Source organism: Megascapheus bottae, chromosome 13 (genome assembly GCF_031878675.1).
Source record: "Megascapheus bottae isolate mThoBot1 chromosome 13, mThoBot2.hap1, whole genome shotgun sequence".
Classification (NCBI taxonomy): domain Eukaryota; kingdom Metazoa; phylum Chordata; class Mammalia; order Rodentia; family Geomyidae; genus Megascapheus; species Megascapheus bottae.
The window spans coordinates 38359443-38380041 of record NC_143521.1 but is presented as its reverse complement, the minus strand read 5'-3'; the positions used below and the strand labels follow the sequence as shown (position 1 = coordinate 38380041).

The 20599-nt window shown below is 41.4% G+C and overlaps 1 protein-coding gene across 2 annotated transcripts; it reads left to right on the top strand.

Annotated features, from left to right (window-relative positions):
- The first annotated feature begins 26 nt into the window (after positions 1-26).
- Positions 27-18542, top strand: Lias (lipoic acid synthetase). Of its 2 annotated transcripts, XM_090343701.1 has the most exons (11): positions 29-169; positions 1103-1275; positions 2286-2379; positions 4500-4580; positions 6532-6688; positions 6779-6836; positions 8996-9124; positions 11340-11485; positions 13049-13119; positions 15203-15314; positions 17947-18538. In XM_090343701.1, exons 1-11 carry the CDS (start codon positions 128-130, stop codon positions 17997-17999), a joined length of 1116 nt encoding a protein of 371 aa, XP_090199827.1. In that variant the 5' UTR covers positions 29-127; the 3' UTR covers positions 18000-18538. The 2 variants fall into 2 exon arrangements, with proteins under 2 accessions (XP_090199828.1, XP_090199827.1); XM_090343702.1 differs by lacking the exons at positions 2286-2379; positions 6532-6688; positions 6779-6836 and having other exon boundaries at positions 27-169; positions 17947-18542.
- The last annotated feature ends 2057 nt before the right edge of the window (positions 18543-20599 follow it).

The window sequence follows — 20599 nt, the reverse complement described above, 5'->3', positions numbered from 1 at the left end:
AGTTTGCTTGGGAATTCCTGTTGTTGCCGGTGTGTCGTCATAAGCCGAGCGACGGCGTCTGGGTTCGTCCTTTTCCCGGGATTGACAGTCCACCGTCGGCGCGACGCTGCTACTTCTAACTTAGGGGATGTCTCTGCGCTGCGGGGCTGCCGCCCGCACCCTGTCCCGGGTGAGCGGCGGAAACACTGCGCAGCTGGGGAGATTTCATAGCCATGTTTGTACTCGATGAAAGCCCAGCACGAACTTGGCGCGGTTTAGGAAGGGGTTGGGAGCCGGCCCTGGTGCGCTCACCTCTCACCTGAACGGATCAGGGGCTGGTGACTCATCTGAGTGGTGAGATCTGAGGACCTCTGTTCGAAGGCCATTGGAAGGAAATGGAGATGCCCATTTCCCATTAACCAGCAAAAGGCGGGAGTGGAGGTGTTGCTCAACGGTTAGAGCCTGGCCTTGAGCAAGGAGACAGAGTCAAGCCCCAGGACTAACAAAAAATGTAACTGGGAGTGGGGGACATGGCGGGGAAACCAAAGGATAGGGTGACATTATCCACAATAGAAATGTACTCGGTGTCTGAATTCTGAAATAAACTCTGTACAACATCTTAATGATAATAAAACTATTTTTTAATTGTATATGAACTTTTGACTTGCATTACACTTCCAAATATAACTAAATTTATTCTGAATCTAGTCTTGGGTTGGAACTCAGGGCCTGGTACTGTCCTTGAGCTTTCTCAAAGCTAGCACGCTACCACTTGATCCACAGCACCACTTCTGGCTTTTTCTGTGTATGTGGCACCAAGGAATCGAACCCAGGACTTCAGGCTTGCTAAGCAAGCAGTCTACTGCTAGACCATACTTCCCGCCCACTTTTTTTTTTTTTAATATCAGTAGTGGGGTTTGAACTCAGTGGCCTCTCATTTTCACTTGTCTTTTCTTTTAGTCTTTAATTTAGATTCTAATCACCTTGGCATTTAGAGCTCCTACATCATTTAAAATAATTTCTGAACCAGTTGTGGGTGTTTGCCCTCCCTTTTAGGTATTGTAGTGGGCTAAAACCAATTGTGACCCAACTTAATGAGTGTCGTAATAAACTCTTTCTTTAGGTATTTGGAAGATATTTATACAGCCCTGTCAGAACGTTAATTTATTTGCCAGATAAAGAAAAGGAATTTTTACAGAATGGACCAGACCTACAAGAATTTGTATCTGGTGAGCTGGCAGACAAGAGTACCTGGGATGAATATAAAGGAAATTTAAAACGCCAGAAAGGAGAAAGGTAACTGAAAATTTGAGATACATTTAATGCTCCATTCCTTCATTGTGCACTCTTTTCAGATACAATGAAGAGTTAGCATATATTTTTAATTTCAGAATTGTTAAATTTAGCTGGGGATGATTAGAAAGAAATGGTAACAGACCTAGGTAGAATAGCTAAGGCTGAATCTTTTTTTTTTTCCTCCTGTGCCCACTGATGGTTTCTCAACATTCTTGTTAAGGCTTGTCCATTTTCTGTTTTTGTTTTTGTTTTTGTTTTGCCAGTCTTGGGCTTGTGCTCAGGGCCTAAGCACTGTCCTTGGACTTTCTCAAGGCTAAAGCTTGAGTCACAGCACCATTTCTGGCTTTTTTTCTATGTAGGTGGTACTGAGGAATCAAACCTGGGTCTTTGTGCATATTAGTCAAGTACTCTACCACTAGGCCAAACTCCCGGCCAGCTTGTCTATTTTCTACTACCATCTTCTAATTTTCTACCCATTATCTATTTTTTTTTTAAAGAATAAAAGTTATCATATTGCTACTAAGTGATTAGGTCACAGTAAAGATTTGTAAGTGAATATTAAACTAATGTTTTGAGTACAGCAACTTAAAACTCATGATTGGAGTCATGAGTCCACTCCAAATTTTAGACTTTTTGTTTTTCAATTTAATAATGACCATAAGATGTAGTATGCAAAGTAGATAAGGGCGGGGTTGGAATGTCTTCGTATTCTACTTAATACAGTATTTTGGGTAATAGTCTTCATAGGAATTGATATGTGCAAGCCATCATTCTTTCATTGAAATGATGCAAAAAGAACAATCTTTGCAAAAGGCTGACATACTCACAGTTCCCATTATACTTTTCTTTCATGTTTTTGAAAGTGGATTGATTGAGTTTTCTTACACATGTGGCAGAACTTGTAAGCGTTAACCCAAGATCATGAAAGGGATTAAGTAGACAAAGTAACTTCGAAGCTGTGAAACAACTTCACAGTTTGTTAATAGACAGTTATGTTTGGCTTTCCTTAGGTTAAGATTACCTCCGTGGTTAAAGACAGAGATCCCCATTGGAAAAAATTACAATAAACTGAAAAATACATTGAGGAATTTAAATCTCCATACAGTAAGTTGTCAAGTATTAACTCTCCATTTGGGCCAAAGGCTATAATGTTTCTACATATTTGTGACTTAAAATTTCTTTTTGGGAGTTTGGCCTAGTGGTAGAGTGCTTGCCTTGCATGCACAAAGCCCTGGGTTTGATTCCTGGGTAGCACATACACAGAAAAAGCTGTGGCTCAAGTGGTAGAGTGCTAGCCTTGAGAAAGCCCAAGGACAGTGCCCTGGCCCTGAGTTCTAGCACCAGGACTGGCAAAAAAAAAATCTTTTTGGGAGGCCAGGGTTTGGCCTCGTGACAGAGTGCTTGACTAGCACATTCATGAAGACCCAGGTTCGATTCCTTGGTACCACATACATAGAAAAGCCAAAAGTGCTGCTGTAGGTCCAGTGGTAGAGCATTACCCTTGAGGAAAGCCCAAGGACAGTGCTCAGTCCCTGAGTTCAGTCTCCAGGACTGGCAAAAGTTTTTTTTCTTTTTTGTTTTTGAAAATGGAGCTATCTATATAGAGCCCAAGCTAGCTTTAAACTTAAGATATTCCTACTTCCGGTTTCTGAGTACTGAGATTTTAAAAGGGTATGTGCCACTGTAACTGGCAAAAGAATTTTTAAATAAATAAATAAAAAGGAGGAAAGTAAATTAAGACATTATCACGAGTAACAAAAATACATTCAAAAGCTGGGAGTGTATCTCAGTGTTATAGTGTATATGTGAGGTCCTGAATCCAATCACTAGTGCTAATGTAAAATTTTATTTAAAGTCATTTTTCCTACTAAAGAAACAACAGTAATAGTGTATATACACGCGCACACACACATACACACAAAAGCACTCACACAAGATTCTTCCCTGAAACTTGGAAAATGTTGTTGAAGAAGGTGGTTGTGGTTTTTTTCTTTGTTTTGTGCCAGTCTTTGGGCTTGAACTCAGGGTCTGGGCTTTGACCCTGAACTTTTTTGCTCAAGGCTAGCACTTTACCACTTGAGCCAAAGTTCCGCTTCTAGCTTTTTACTAATTGGAGATAAGTCCAAGGATGTTCCTGCCTCAGCTGGCTTTGAACCAGACTTCTCACATCTCAGCCGCCAATAGCTAGGATTACTGACATAAGCCATCAGTGCCCAGCAGTGTGGTTTCAATTTATTTTTATTTTTTTTTTTATTTTCATTTTTTCTTGCCAATCCTGGGCCTTGAACTCAAGGCATGTCCTTGGGTTTTCTCAGGGCTAGAGCTCTACCACTTCTGGCTTTTGTCTATGTATATGGTACTGAGGAATTGAACCAGGGTTTTCATGCATGCTAGGCAAGTACTCTACCACTAGGCCAAACTTCCGGCCCCTTTATTTTTTTAATTATTATTATTGTTGTAGTTGTGATCTGATGATTATGGTTAAAAGTTAGCCTGGAGCCGTGTCCCAGTGGCTCATGCCTGTAATCTTAGCTACCCAGGAAGCTGAGATCTGAAGATTGTAGTTCAAAGCCAGCTGAGGCACAAAAGTTCATGAGACTTTTTTTTTTTTTCTGTTGTTCACGGGGCTTGAACTCTGGGCCTGGACGCTGTCCCTAAGCTCTTCAATTCAAGGCTACCACCCTATCCCTTGAGCCACAGCCCCATTTCCCATTTTCTAGTAATTAATTAGAGATAAAAGTCTCATATTCTTTAATGCCTAGGCTGGCTTTGAACTGTGATCCACAGATCTCAGCCTCCTGAGTAACTAGGATTACAGGCATGAGCCACCTTGCCCAGCTAGTCCGTGAGACTGTTATCTCCAATTAACCACCAGAAAACTCTGTGGCTTAAGCAGTAGATTGTTAGCTTTGAGCTAAAGAGCTCAGGGACAGCACCTAGGCCCAGATTCAAGCCCCACGACTGACAAAAAAAAAAGTAGCCTGGGCAGAAAATTCTGAGAGAGTCTATATCCAAATAACTAGCAAAAAACCAGAACTGGGGGTATGGCTAAAGTGATAGAAAATCATCTGTAAGCAAAAAGTTAGAACGTAAGGCCCTGACTTAAAGTTTCAGTACAAACACACGCATTGTAACCAATGGGTAGCTTAAAATATGTCATCATTGGTTGCTCCTTGTTAGTAGGTTTTTCCCACCCAATTTTCTTCTGTTCCCTTTGCTCCTAGGTGTGTGAAGAAGCACGATGTCCGAATATTGGAGAATGTTGGGGAGGTGGAGAATATGCCACTGCCACAGCCACCATCATGGTAAGGGTAGCCCAACCTCTGAAGCTTTTGTCAGACAGGCAATACAGTATGTACATTGTCACTGCTGGGCAGATTTTTCCTTTACATATGGGTTTATGAAAAAGAAAAAAAAAACCTGACAGAATAACCTAAATGGTTGTGATCTCATCACTCTCTGAACCCCTTTGTTATTGGCTCGTCAATCTTTCTGATAGATAACCGTGTGCTGTGTGCTGCCTTGTGAACCTTCTGTTATATTTTGGAATTGGTCTTAATGAATGCTAACATTTTGTGTAGTTTTCTGTTCCAACTGCTCCACACAAAGCTGTGCTTTATGTTTAATTCCCACACAGACCTGTCCATTGATGGAATATTTTATCTTCTAAAATGATACTAACTGGCTGGGTTCCAGTGGCTCATTGTAATCCTAGATACTCAGATGTCTGAGATTTGAGAATCACAGTTCAAGGCTAGCCTACATAGAAAAAAGTATCTCCAATTAACTAGCAAAAAAAAAAGCCACACTTGAGTTGTGGGCAGAGTTAAGGGTAACAAAAAGTCATTCCGTCATCTTTGTATGAATCCAGTCGTTGTGGGTATGGTTTTTGTTTTGTTGTTTGGTTTTTTTTTCTTCTTCTTGCTCCTACACCTCCATTTTCAAGCGGTTTATAGCTGATAGAGTGAGTTCTTAGAACTCTGCCACTTATGGAAGGAAATCCTATCTAAGAAAGTGCATTTCTTTACAGAGCTGTGTCCTACCATCCTTTGGGCCTTCTGCTGGAAAAATAGAATCAAGTCTCAATAATGCCTTTTTAATTGTATCCTCTAGTATTATACAAGTAGGGCAGTACTGTATCATCTCTCTGTGAATATAAAATACCTTGTACCTGCTTTATGACATGTAGTAGTGACTGTGCTTTATCAGAGCTGTTTTTAATGATGTTACTCAAGAATGTCTTCTTTCCAGATGATGATTGAAAAGCTAATAAAAAAAATGGTGCCAGGTACCACAACAGTAACTGAACTTCGCATTTTTCTGGGGTTTTGTTTTTTATCTTTTTATTAATGGAGTGTGCTGGATGTCTAATTTTGTTCAGCTGACTGCAGAATCTGGAAAAGCTGTTGCTGCTATTGATGCATAACATATTGCTATTATTGATCTTTTTATATAAATATAAATATATGGAACCAGGAATTTAGCCTAGTGGCAGAGTGCTTGCCTGGCATGCATGAAGACCTGGGTTCGATTCCTCGGTACCACATATATAGAAAAAAGCTGAAAGTGGTGCTGTGGCTAAAGTGGTACAGTTCTACCCTTGAGAAAGCTCAAGGACAGTGCTCATGCCCTGAGTTCAGTCCTCATGGCGGGCAAAAATAAAAAAATAAATAAAATAAAAATATATATACATATATATAATTTAAATTTTTGGAAACTTTAGCTGTGCTGTCAACTTTGGAAAAAGTATCCCAGTTTACCGTGTTGAGTTGGCATTGTACAAAAAACAATAGCCATATTGGTCTCGAAACGTTAAACTTAACTTTTTTCATTTCTACAGGGGTAAACACACTGTATTAAACATGGAAGGTCTTATCTACGTGGGTTTGACTACAGAAACTAATAAAGTATTCTCTAAATAATGGGAAAAAAATAAAAGAGTAAAAACGTCAACCAAAGCTGGACACTGGTGGCTCATGCCTATAATATAAACATACTTACTCAGGAGGCTGAGACTTGAGGATCACAGTTTGAAGCCATCCTAGACAGACAAGTTTGTGAGACTTACTCCAAATACACATCCCAAAAATCAGTACACCGCTAGCCTTGAGCACACAGAAGCTCAAGTACAGAGCCCAGGCCCTGAGTTTAAGCCCCACTGCTGACACAATAAATAAAGAAAAATAAACATGATGGTTTCATTCACATTATTTGCAGCTTGCTTTGAACATTTAAATGATCACATCTGTATTCTAGTTGATGGGTGACACATGTACAAGAGGTTGCAGATTTTGTTCTGTGAAGACGGCGAGAAACCCACCTCCACTGGATGCTGATGAGCCTTACAATACTGCAAAGGCAATTGCAGAGTGGGGTCTGGATTACGTCGTCCTGACATCTGTGGATCGAGATGGTTAGTGATGGATTCTCATGGATTCTCCTGGAAACTGCATTTTACTAAGTTATGGCATCATCTTGTGGCATCATTTTCTTTTCTTTCTAGATTTGCCTGATGGGGGTGCAGAGCATATTGCAAAGACTGTGGCATACTTAAAGGAAAGGTATTTGTTTCTGCCTTTGTGAAATTCAAGGACCTTTGTGGAATCAGAATTTCTGTTTTAGAAGGTTGCATTAAAGCAGCAGTTTCCAGTGTTGTGGGAGATGTTAAGCCCTTGGTGAATTTGAAATGAGTCTCCCAGACTTTCCTGTTCTATCTGGCTTTGAACTGTGACCTTCAGATGTCAGTTTTCTCAATAACTAGCATTATAATATGCATGAGGCACTGGCACCCAGCTCTGTGGTCTTTTTTTTTTTTAGTTATTCAAAGACCAGTTCCAGATACTTTGCTATAAGATTTGTGAAAAAAATTGGCAAGTGCCCAAACTCTTTCTGCTAGTGTCAAAGAAAACTGTAGATCTGTTGCCTAGTTTATATTATAGTGCTTGAGTGAATAAACATCACCACAGTATAAATAGGAAGATTAATGTTAAGCTTGTATTTTATTTAAGCAAAGTTCATAAATCAGCACTTGGAAGGAGGATACTATTGATGAACTAACTATAAAAGATATCAAAGCTGAAGCAGTCATATGGTTTTGCATTCACAGAAGTATGTCAGTTTACTTTGTGCATAACATATATTAACTATATTTATATTTAATTTTCCCCTTTTAAATTCCTTCAAATGATTAAATGATTTTACTCAATGCTCTGGCTTAAATGGTAGTCAGACCAAGCATGAGGCATGAGTTCAAACCCTATTATCACCAAAACCAACCAAACAAAAAGTATTCAAATTAGGTTTAAAAGTCTTTATTAACTCAAATGGTTTGTTTTGGTTTGTGTGTGTGTGTGTGTGTGTGTGTGTGTGTGTGTGTGTGTGTGGTGTGGGGATTGAACTAGGCCCTGCATTATTCTTTTTTTTGTCAATTGTGGGGCTTGAACTCTAGGCCTGGACCCTGTACTTGAGCTCTTCAGCTCAAGGCTGCAATCCTAACCCATTGAGCCACAGCATCACTTCCAGTTTTCTGGTGGTTAATTGGAGATAGGAGTCTCATGGACTTTAGTGCCCAGGCTGGCTTTGAACTGTGATCCTCAGATCTCAGCCTCCTGAGTAACAAGGATTACAGGTGTGAGCCACCATGCTCGGCGGCCCTACATTATTCTAAGCAAATACTCTACCATTGAGTTATAACCCCAGCCTTTAAAAGTTTTTATTTTGATACAGGATATGTAACCTAAACTCTAACTCATGATTCTCCTGCCTCAGTCTCATGAGTAGCTGGGATTATAGGCATGTATCACCACACTGAACTTCAAGTTTGTTTTGTTGTTGTTGTTATTTATTTATTTATTTATTGTCTGTACTGGGACTTGAACTCTGGACCTAGACATTTTCCCCGAGCTCTTCACCTCAAGGCTGCTGCCCTACCCCTTGAGCCACAGCACCACTTCTGAGCTTCAAGTTTTATTCTGATCATTATTTGCATGGGGATGTGTTTGAAGCATTCTCTAAATATTTCATGCTGCATTGTTTTGTTCTTATTTTTTGTTGTTCTGTATCTTAGGGAGCATTCTTCTGTCTGTGCTTAGCAAGTCTCTAAAGATTGCTCTGCTGAGGCTGGGAGTTTGGCCTAGTGGTACAGTGCTTGCCTAGTATGCACGAAGACCCAGGTTCGATTCCTCGATACCACATATGTAGAGTGCTTGCCTAGCATGCATGACACTCTGTGTTCGATTCTTTGGTACTACATACACTGAAGAAAGCCAGAAGTGGTGTGGAGGCTCAAGTGGTAGAGCTCTAGCCTTGAGAAACTCCAAGGATAGTGCTTAGGCCCTGAGCTCAAGCCCAGAACTGGCAAAAAAATAAATACAATAAAATAAAAGATTGTTCTGCTCAGAATGATCTTGGATGAATATTGACAGCTTATCTTTTTTTTTTTTTTTTTTTTTTTTTTTTGCCAGTCCTGGGCCTTGAACTCAGGGCCTGAGCACTGTCTTTGGGCTTTCCTCAAGGCCAGCACTCTACCACTTGAGCCACAGCACCACTTCTGGCTTTCTTCAGTGTATGTAGTACCGAGGATTGTGAACCCAGAGTGTCGTGCATGCTAGGCAAGCACTCTACCACTAGGCCAAACTCCCGGCCCCTTGACAGCTTATCTTACGTATTATTTATGTCATTTGTTCTCAGTTTGATATGTCTCTTTTTTTTTTCTTCCTAGGAATCCGAAAATTCTTGTGGAATGTCTCACCCCAGATTTCCGAGGGGATCTTAAAGCAGTAGAAAAAGTTGCTGTGTCCGGATTAGATGTCTATGCACATAATGTAGAAACAGTTCCAGAGTTACAGAGGTGATTACATACAGTGGTTGGAAAGTTAGGATCATGTTTACAAAGTGAGCTCTCTTTTTGCCTTTCTTTCTTCCTTCTTTATTATAGAACAATGGGAAAACATAGTCAACAAAAACACATAAGCAGTACCCATACTATTTAATCCAGTAATCAGTATCACTCACTGGGAGTGGGGAAATCCAAATCCTGAATCCTGAAGTAACTGGCATCATTTATGCTTTGTTGTGATACACAACTTTACATTCAAATACTATTTTTTTACCCTCTTAAAATGGGAAAACTTGCACTGGAGGAATTACTTTAGCTATCATTCTATTGAAAACACTTGAAATATATTTTGGCTGGGAGCGGTGGCTCACTCCTGTAATCCTAGCTACTCAGGAGGCTGAGATCTGAAGATCACAGTTCAAAGACAGCCCGCACACTGAAGTCTGTGAGACTCTTATCTCCAATTAACCAACAGAAAGCCGGAAGTGGCACTGTGGCTTAAGGGGTAGAGCGCTAGACTTGAGCTAAAGAGCTCAGGGACAGTGCCCGGGCCCCAGAGTTCAAGCCCCAGGACTGGAAAAAAAAATTATGGGCCAGTAGTTTGGTCTAGTGATAGAATGCTTGCCTACCATGCACCAAGACCCAGGTTCAATTCCTCAATACCACATACATAGAAAAGGCTGGAAGTGGTTCTATGGCTCAAGTGGTAGAGCCCTACCCTTAAGAAAGCCCAAGGACAGTGTTCAGGCTCTGAGTTCAAGTCTAGGGCTGGCAAAAAAAAAATATATATATAGAATTATAGGCCAGTGCAGTGGCTCACGCCTATAATTCTAGCTAGGCTAGGCTGAGATCTAAGGATAGAGGTTCAAAGCCAGCCAGGGCACTAAAGACTGTTATATTCTTATCTCCAATTAAGCACTAGAAAAGGGGAAGTGGGGCTGTGGCTCCTGCCATAGGGCAGTAGCCTGGAGCTGAAGAGCTCTGGGACAGTGCCCAGGCCCAGAGTTCAATTTGGGGGTTGTTTGTAAATTGATGCACTATTTTCCCTTCTGGTTCTCTCTCTCTCTCTCTCTCTCTCTCTCTCTCTCTCTCTCTCTCTCTCTCTCTCTCTCTCTCTCTCTCTCTCTCTCTCTCCAAAGAAAAAAGCTACATTCAAACTGGAAGGAATGGGTACTGAGGGTGGCTCGTGCCTGTAATCCTAGCTACTCAGGAGGCTGAAATCTGAGAATTGCGGTTCCAAGCCAGCCAAGGCACAAAAGTCCGTGAGACTTTTTTTTTATTGTAATTAATAAAAGGGTTACATGATATTTGCCATATAGAAGGTGCATTAATTCACATACATTGATACCCTTTCGTGAGACTCTTATCTACAATTTACCACTAGAAAACCAAAAGTGGCGCTGTGGCTCAAGGGGTAGGGTGGTAGCCTTGAGCACAAAGAGGCTGAGGCAAGGACAGCACCCTGGCCCACACTTTCAGCCAGCCAAACGAAACAGAAAATGGAAAAGAATGCTCACTTAGCATGAACAACTTTCTGGCCTTTTACCCTTCTTGCCATTTTAGCCATGGTTTGGCATTATTGAAGTCTAGCACACAGCCTGTGCCAACTCTGCCATGACACCACCAGCAGTGGGTGCTATTTCCCTAGTTTCTCTGAAGAAATAGTGTCCTTTCTAGTGAAAATTCTAGAACCTTGTTTACCCAAGCTGGCAGTGCCGTGTCCTCACCAGCAGAGGGCAGTTTAGGCTTTTAGGAAGAAATGAATGTTGAAAGTTTCAGACCTCTAAAATGGAGTGTCAGGTTAGTTGTTTTTTTTTTTCTTTGTTTGCTGTCTGCTCATTTTCTATTTTTTGTTCTGAAGGCTAGAGCTCTACCACTTGAGCCACAATTTCACTTGTGCCATTTTCTATTTTGACTGCTCTATACAGTCATTATAACTTGAATTTCAGAGTTCTCACTGCTCAATCCATATACTGAAGAAATTTCTTCCTTGCTGGCTTTTTCTCTCCAGGGTTGAGAGATCTTAAACGTCAACAGAGCTTGCAGTCCTTCTGAGGCCTTCTTCCCTTTTCTAAACTGAGCATTTGTGTACAAATGCCATCACTGAGCCAGATAGTGTAATGTAACATTCAGAATGGGCTTTCTGGTCTTTGCTGTTGTTTGTGTTACTATGCACTTGGTAGAACTTGTAGTTATTTTTGCTGATCACATCCTCCTATTTTTTTAGGAAAGTTCGTGATCCCCGGGCCAATTTTGACCAGTCTCTACGTGTCCTGAGACATGCCAAGGAGATTCAGCCTGGTGTCATTTCTAAAACATCAATAATGTTGGGTTTAGGCGAGAATGATGAGCAAATATATGCAACAATGAAAGGTAAAGAAGTTGAAAAAAGAAAAATCTGTTCTATTTAATTGGAGTAATAGCAGGTCCAGAGAGACAAAGGAAATAAAGTTTTCTCTCCTGTGTGGAAGTTAGAACTAATTTATAAATGTACAAGTACCTGGATGCCGGTGGCCCAGGAGGTTGAGACCTGAAAATCACAGTTCAAAGCCAGCCCAGCAGAAAAGTCCCCATGAGATTTTTTTCTTTTTTCTTTTTCTTTTCTTTTTTTTTTCCAGTTCTGTGACTTGGACTCAGGGCCTGGGCACTGTCCTTGGGCTTTCTTCAAGGCTAGCGCTCTACTACTTGAGCCATAGCACCACTTCTGGCTTTTTCTGTGTATGTGATACTAAGGAATCAAACCTAGGTCTTCGTGCATTCAAGGCAAGCACTCTACCAGTAGGCCACGTTCCCAGCCCCCCCATGAGATTCTTTTTTTTTTTTTTCTAGGTATGTGGTACCGAGGAGTTGAACCCAGGTCTTCATGCATGCTAGGCAAGCACTGTACCACTAGGCCAAACTCCCAGCCCCCATGAGATTCTTATCTCCAATTAACTACTCTAAAACTGGAAGTGGTGCTGCAGCTCAAGTGGTAGAATGCTAGCCTTGAATACATAGAGGCTTAGGGACAGCACCCAGGCCAAGTTCAAGACCCCCCCCCAAAAAAAAAAATACAAGTAAACACAGATTTGTATTAAAGTGTACACAAATGTATTAATCAAAATATGGTATTTGCAGGTGAGAATTCAAATGGTATAATTCTTCTTTTTTGGCCAGTCCTGGGGCTTAAACTCAGATCCTGAGCACTGTCCATGGGTTTTCTCAAGGCTAGAGCTCTACCACTTGAGTCACAGTACCTCTTCCAGCTTTTTCTGTGTATGTGGTAGCGATGATCTTCGTGCATGGTAGGCAAACACTCTACCTCTAGGCCAAACTCCCAGCCCAGATGGTGTAATTTTTTAGAAAAACTAACAATCCAACAAGGGGAATATGGCATTTGAAAAACATAGGAGGGAGGTCAAGGGTGAAGGGTAGAGGAATGAAGAAAGAAAGTGGGGAGAGGGAGATACAGTCAGAGTATTTAGTGTAAATCCTCTGAAACTAAGTTATTAGAAATTGGATGATATGTCAGAGATCAAGTCACACTCCTGAAAACCTATCTTGTCCATTGAGTATGTCTTAATAGAGCATGTCTGGGCTATAATATGGGTATTCACAGGCCTTTACTACTGTATTTCCTTCACCTTGCCTGCCTAACGTACCTACTCTAAGACACCCTCCTCCATTTTCTACTCTGTATTATCACAGGTATGTTTCTTTATAGCTGTTAGCTCCACCCACTATCATTCTCACATTTTAAATCCTTATCGTCCCAGACACATATCATTTTTGAACCAACAGATTTAGCCTTAGTCCTCATGATGATGATATACTAGCTTAAAATTCACAGTTATAAAATATGCATCAGAGAATTTATACTTAAGATCTACAATTTCAGCCTTATAAACCCATACATATATAAATTGTAAATGTACTTTGTGTCTTTTTTTTTCCTAGCACTCCGTGAAGCTGATGTAGACTGTTTAACTTTGGGACAATATATGCAGCCCACAAAGCGCCATCTCAAGGTAGACTATCTTAAATTGCCAGATGCTTTCTAGTAATTCAGTGATGTCTTCACTGTTGACAGGTGAAAATAAGAACCTGCTGGCTTTTAGTGTCGTGTTGGATGTATCTATGAGTCGCAGTTTCTTTTTTTTTTTTTTTTCCAGTCACACAAGAGTATGAACTCTGGGACTGGGCATTTTCCCTGAGCTTTTGAGCTCAAGGCTAGTGCTCTACCATTTTGAGCCACAGTGCCACTTCCAGTTTTCTGGTGGTTAATTGGAGATAAGAGTGTCATGGACCTTCATGCTCAGGCAGGCTTTGAACCATGATCCTTAGATCTTGCCTTCCTGAGTAGCTAAGATTACAGGTGTGAGCCATCAGTGCCTAGCAAGTCCCAGTTTCATTTTGTTTCATTTTATTTTTATTTTTTTTCTTATTATTGCCAGTCTTGGGGCTAGATAGAATTCTTGGGGCTTGAGCACTGTCCTTGGGCTTTCCTCAAGGCTAGAGCTCTGCCATTTGAGCCACTGTACCACCTCTGGCTTTATTCTATGTATGTGATACTGAAGAATCAAATCTGAATGCTAGGCAAGCACTCTACCACTAGGCGAAATTCCAGCCTCACAGTTTCATTTTATGATCTTTATAAAGCCTCAACTCTGATTCTTTTTTTTTTTTTTTGCCCGTTGTGGACTTGGACTCTGGCCTGGATATTGTACCTAAGCTTTTCAGCTGAGAGCTACTGCCCTACCTCAGGGCTTTGGTATTGTACCTGAGCTCTTCAGCTCAAGGCTACTGCCCTACCCCTTGAGCCACAGTGCCACTTCTGGTTATCTACTGGTTAATTGGAGATAAAAATCTCACAGACTTCATTGCCCTGGCTGGCTTTGAATCATGATCCTGAAGTCTCAGCCTCCTTAGTAGCTAGGATTAAGGGTGTGAGCTACCATGCCCTGCATACTCTGGTTCTTCTTTGCTGCCACCTATGTTTTATAAACCAACTAAACCTTCAGAAAAGGATTAAAAATTGGGAAATTACACTCAATGACAGTCTGTGATCTCTCGGCTTAGTTACATGTAAGCTAAAGTAAGAGAGCTCAAGCTGGGCACTGATGGCTGTAAGCCTAACCACTCAGGAGACTGAGATCGTAGGATTATGGTCCAATGCCAGCTGGCACAGGCAAGTTGCATGAGCTTCTTGACTCCATTATCTAGAAAAAGGCAGAAGTAGGGGCTGGGAGTTTGGCCCCTACAGTCCAAGGACAGTGCTTGGGTCCTGATCTCAACCAGGACAGGCAAAAAAAAAAAAAAAAAAAAAAAGCAGAAGTAGAGCTGTGGCTCAAGATGAGTGTCAGCCTTGAGCCAGAAAAGTTCAGGTACAGTACCCAGGCCCCAAGACTGGCCCCAAGAAAGAAGAAAGAAAAAGAGAGAGAAAGCCAGGTGCTTGATGGCTCATGACCTGTAATCTTAGCTGCTCAGTTCAGACCTAAGGATCACACACAGTACAAAGCTTGTTCAGGCAGGAAAGTCTGACTCTTATCTCCAATTAATCACCAGAAAACTGGAAGTAGAACTGTGGCTCAAAGTGATAGAATGTTATCCCTGAGAAAAAGAGCTCAGGGACAGCATCCAGACCCTGAGTTCAAACCTCACGATGGAGAGAGAGACAGAGAAGAGGAAGAGAAGGAAGGAGCAGAGGAAGGAAGAAAAAAGGAAGGAAGAGAAAGAAAAGGAAAAAAAGGAAGAAAGAAGAAAGAGCCAGCCTAGGTTTCTATTTCTATCATGAACTATTATATGGATGATAGAATCTTGATTGGACCTAGAAGTCAATGAAGAAAAATACAATCTCTACACAAAATCTTACCTTCCGCTGTCATTTGGACAAGCCAGTGCAGTGCAATATTGATATGTTTCCCTCCTTCCTGATTTCCTATACTTGCATTCTGATAGAGGGATGAACATGTTATCTGCAGATACCTGGTCAGTGAGCGTGGCAGGGGCCTGGATAAATGATGAGAATGAAAACATCTTTGAATATCTCTATATAGAACCAGAATGTTTTAGGTAAATGCTACTTTGCCTGAAGAGATTATTTAAATCTAGGTTGAAGAATATATTACTCCTGAAAAGTTCAAGTACTGGGAAAAAGTAGGAAATGAACTTGGATTTCATTATACAGCAAGTGGACCTTTGGTACGTTCTTCATATAAAGCAGGTGAGTAAGACTGCAGGGATGGTTTTCGTAGACCATTAACTTTTCAGTATAAGTTCTCCTCCAGTTCACCAAAGCTGTGAAGCAATTTATAAAAGCTGTGGTTGACTTTTAATGGGGGATAAAAAGTATTTTTTTCTGAAACTTCCTTTGGAGCTTTGCTCCATAGGTGTCATATTAAAGAGACATTTCTTTTAAACCTAGATGGTTCTTTAAATCAGCCCTACTGACCTTGATATCTTAGTCACATTAATGAAAGCAATAATAGATTGTTTATTTTTCTATGTGTGGATTTCATCAGATCATTCAGAAATGACAAAAACACATCAAGCATATAATATGGTTTTCTGACTAATATTCACCCATTTGAAAATGATGCTGTCTAGCTGCATCCCTGTACTTACGTTCATTTCACATGAACTTAAGCAGCAGAGTTTAATAGCATTGCTGCTGCACTGTTCATTTCTTTCAAATTTCCCCTAAAGGTAACAAAAAAATACAATCATTTTTCTCTAAAGAAATTTTCAGTATTTCTTCTAAGTATAATGCAATTTTTCACCTGTTTAGATCAGCTGCTTGAGCTTATATATATATAGAAGAAGGAGAAGGAGGAGCATTTGCTGGGCTCTGGTGTCTCCACCTGTAATTCTACCTACTCAGGAAGCTTAGATCTGAAGATCACAGTTCAAAGCCAGCCCAGGCAGAAAAGTGTGAATCTCTTATCTCCAGTAAACAACTCAGATAAAGCCGGAAGTGAAGCCAGTGTGGTGGCTCACCGTGTAACCCTAGCTACTCAGGAGGCTGAGATCTGTGGATCATGGTATAAAGCCAGCTCAGGCACTGAAAAGTCCATGAAACTCTTACCTCCAATTAATCTCTAGAAAATGGGGCTGTGGCTCTAGGGGTAGGGCTGTAGCCTTGAGCTGAAGAACTCAGGGAGAGTGCCCAAGCCCAGAGTTCAAGCCCCACAACCCACAAAAAAAAAAGCTGGAAATGATGCTATAGCTCAGGTGGTGGAGGACTAGCCTTGAGCAGCAAGGGGCTGAGAGACAGGCCCTGAGTTCAAGCCCCAGGACTGGCAATCAGTCAGCTTTCTTTTTTTTGGGGGGGTGGAGGTTGCATACCACTTAGCTTGACTTGTGGTTGGAACTCTACCACTTCAGTATCACCTCCAGCCTGGTTTTTTGCTTGTTACTTTAGAGATGGAGTCTAGTAAACTTTCGTACCCTCAAGCCTTGAACCCAGATTCTCCAGATCTCACCCTCCAGAGTAGCTAGGTGCCATTTCCTTAATAAGACTTTTTGGAGGGGTCATGGGGCTTGAACTCTGGGCCTGGGCGCTGTCCCTGAGCTCTTCAGCTCAAGGCTACCTCCCTACCCTTGAGCCACAGCCCCATTTCCTGTTTTCTAGAGATTAATTGGAGATAAGTCTCAGGGCTTTACAGTGCCTGGGCTAGCTTTGAACCGTGATCCTCAGATCTCAGGCTCCTGAGTAGCTAGGGTTACATGCGTGAGCCACTGCGTCCCACTCTTAAGACATTGTATACACTGTTTTAATAGTTTAGTAATATAAACCCAAGAATTTGATTCAGCACTGATAGATAGAATATGGGGACTTTGTGAAAGTAAGTAATGGTAAATAATATAGTCATTGAATAGGACTACTGGTAAGTGAAACATATATAAAGTCTAAAGCCAAGATTAGCTTTTTAGAGTGGTTACAGTAGATGCTTTATTGTTTCCAAGGAAGCATTTCTAACACTTGTAAGGAGGTAACTTATGAGCACTGCGATGCTTTCTGAGTTGCCAGTAAGAGTGAAGTTGGCTAGATGGAGCACTGGGTTTAGGTGGTGGACGTGGATAGCAGTGGATAATGCTGCCTTTGTTTCTAGCAGACTCACAGCTCCACACAGATCTGTACAGATGTGCACAGATTACTGAGGTGGGTGGAGCTGGGGTTCTTACATTTGGTTATGGTCATTGCAGTTCTGCTCACATGCATAAGATGACAAACAGAAGTTAATTCAACTCCTCATAAAGCCAAGCCTCCAGTGCTGAGCTATGCTATAAGAGCGATAAACTAAATGGAACCCTAATGGCCTGGAAAGTGAATGGCCCTGCTAAGCAGCGAGCTCTGCTGGGGAGCAGGGGGCGGGGGGGGGGGGAGCTCCTTCTAAGTGAAGAGCTGCTTCCCTGGAGGGCAGTAAGCTGAAGAATCCCATCAGAGGAGCAAGCTCAGCTGCAGAGAGGTCTGTCCTGCACATCGGATCTGGGCTAATAATGGAACAAAGTTGGTGGTGCTGAAAGGATTTTTGCCAGCAGCGATACTTTGTCAGTGATGAGGCATAGAGAGCTCATACAGCAGGGTGAACCTACACACACAGGGCTGCCCTTGATGGTTGGGGTTCTTAGAAAGAGTGAGAATTAAGACTGAGCAGGTGCTGATGACCCACGCCTGTAACCCTAGCTACTTAGGCTGAGATCTGAGGATCGTGGTTCAAAGCTAGGATTATACGTGTGAGCTACCAGTGCCCGGCACAACTTCTCTTTATGAGGGAAACATTGAAGTACAATTGTGAAATGGTTTTACTGTTATTTAACTTGTTATTAATGGATTTTTATATTTTTCTGGATAGGTGAATTCTTCTTGAAAAATCTAGTGGCTAAAAGAAAAACCAAAGCCCTTTAAAACAAGACAAGGCATCAAGATCACAGAAATTTTTTTGTAATTTGCTTCCACTTGGTACCAGAAGTAGTACCAGAGAGCATAGACTTCAGTGGATGTATGCCAGCTTTTTTTTGTTGTCAGAAAAAAAGCCAGTAAGCTGTATATTTTAATGATAGTAATTCATTTGACTTTTAGCGTGCCTTCTTTATCCTAATAAATACTTACTATGATGTAATCAATTTGCTGTTAACATTGTAGTTGAAAGCTACATTAGCCAGGCATGTTAGTGCATGCTTGTAACCCTGGCACTTGGGAGGTGTCTCAAGTTCCAGGTCCAGTCTAAAAAAAAAAAGAAAGAAAGAAAACAAGCAATGGAAAAAGGAGGAAGGGGAGGGTAAGGGCAGAGGGAGGAGGGAAGGGATGGTGGTATTCGAGACCATAGCTAGGGCCATTGCTCAAGTGGTAGAGTACCTAGCTAGCAAGTTCAAGACCCTGAATTCAAACCCCAGTACTGCAAAAGTAAATAAAAAGTAAAAATAACTTGGAACACTGTTAAAGTCATTGTTACCTATGTGTCATTGTTATATTTTATGCATGAAAAATAATACTTCATTTATATTACTGTGATAAATGGTCCATATAGTTTAGTGAGCTTACTTGTGACTAGAATATATCCTTTACATAGAAATCTAGAACCATTGCAGTCATTTAAAAAGGTTTGTTTGAGGACCGGGTGTTTGGCCTAGTGGTAGAGTGTTTGCCTAGCATGCATAGAAGACCCAGGTTCGATTCCTTGGTACCATAAACATAGAGAAAGCTGGAAGTGGTGCTGAGGCTCAAGTGGTAGAGCGCTAGCTTTGAGAAAGTCCAAGGACAGTGCTCAGGCCCTGAGCTCAAGCCCAGGACTTGCCAAAAAAAAAAAAAAAAGGATTGTTTGAGTGGTGATTCTTGACCTTGCTATGACCGCTGCAGACTCTGCCAAATAGTTTCATACTATTTTTCTGGTTCCTATGAAACCAAGGCCATGATGGCAGAGGGTGAGAAATGAACCTAAGGTGATTAACCCTCCCTTGTTAGTAGCCTGCCGTTACATGCTCTGTCCCATGGGCTTCTTTTGTTCTTTACACAACTCTTACGAGAATTATATTAAATTGTAGTAATGGACAAAGAAAATGCATTTCCACAATGCCAACACTCCATTCTTTTTCCTCCTCCAAATTCAGAACTTGAACTCTTTATTTAACGCTTTTGCTCACTGGCTGTTACTCTCATCACCTGGCCATGCCTCCAACCCAGTTCATTCTTGTACTATCCCAGCTATTTTGGGGGACCCCGAAACCACCAGCAATAGTCACCAGCACTCAGGGAACTGAGCTAGGAGTCATTTTAATAGCAGCTCAGCAGTTACTTTCCACCTTTGGGCTGAGAACAGCCTTGATCTTCAGTGGGGCTGAGTTTTGTTTTGTTTTGCCAGTCCTGGGGCTTGAAGTCAGGGTCTGAGCACTGTCCTTGGGCTTTCCTCAAGGCTCAGTGCTCTACCACTTGAGCCACAGCATATGGCTTTTCCATATATGTGGTACCGAGGAATCAAGTCCAGGTCTTCATGCGTGCTAGGCCTGGACTGAGCTTTTAAAAGTAAATAACACATGCAGAGGGTAGTCACCTTATAATGTCACCTTATGATGCCTATAGTCAATCACCACAAGGATGAGACTGTAGGCAGATGGCCATAACACACACAGGGGGCCGAGCACGTTAAGCATTTTTTTTTGTCCATTATGGGGCTTGAACTCTGGGCCTAAGTGCTGCCCCTGAGCTCTTCAGCCCAAGGCTACCACCCTTGAGCCAACCTCTACTTCCTGTTTTTCTAGAGGTTAATTGGAGACAAGAGTCTCTGGTCCTTTTGTGCCCGAGTTGGCTTTGAACCTTGATCCTGAGATCAAAGCCTCCTGAGTAGCTAGGATTACAGGCATGAGCCACAGCACCCGGCTTTCTTACAATTCTTTCCTCTGTCTCACAAATGAAATGACTCTATCATGAATTTGTAATATGGATGGGTTAATTCTGTTCAAAGATTTAAATAAATGAACAAGTATTGATTATAAAAGTAATGCATAAATTCAGAAATGGTTACATTTTGGTTTAACCCAATAAGGAATTACCATTTTCTTTAGATCTAAATACATTTTGTTGTACAAGCTTAGTACCATTAACTTTATATTTAAACATATTGGCCTGGGAATGTGGCTTCTTTGTAGAATGCTTGCCTAGCATTCATGAAGCCCTGGATTTGATTCCTCAGTACCACATACACAGAAAAAGCGAGAAGGGGTGTTGTGACTCAAGTGGTAGGATGCTAACCTTGAGCAAAAAGAAGCTCAGGGCCAGGAACCAGTGGCTCATACCTGTAATCCTAGCTACTACTCAGGAGGCTGAGATATAAGGATCTTCATTCAGAGCCAGCCCTGGGATGAAACTCCCTGAGGCTCTTATCTCCAATTAACTACTAGAAAACAGGAAATGGCACTGTGGTTCAACATGGTGGAGCACTAGCCTTGAGCTGAGGAGTTCAAGCCCCATGACTGAACAAAAAAAAAAGAAGCTCAGGAACAATCTCTAGG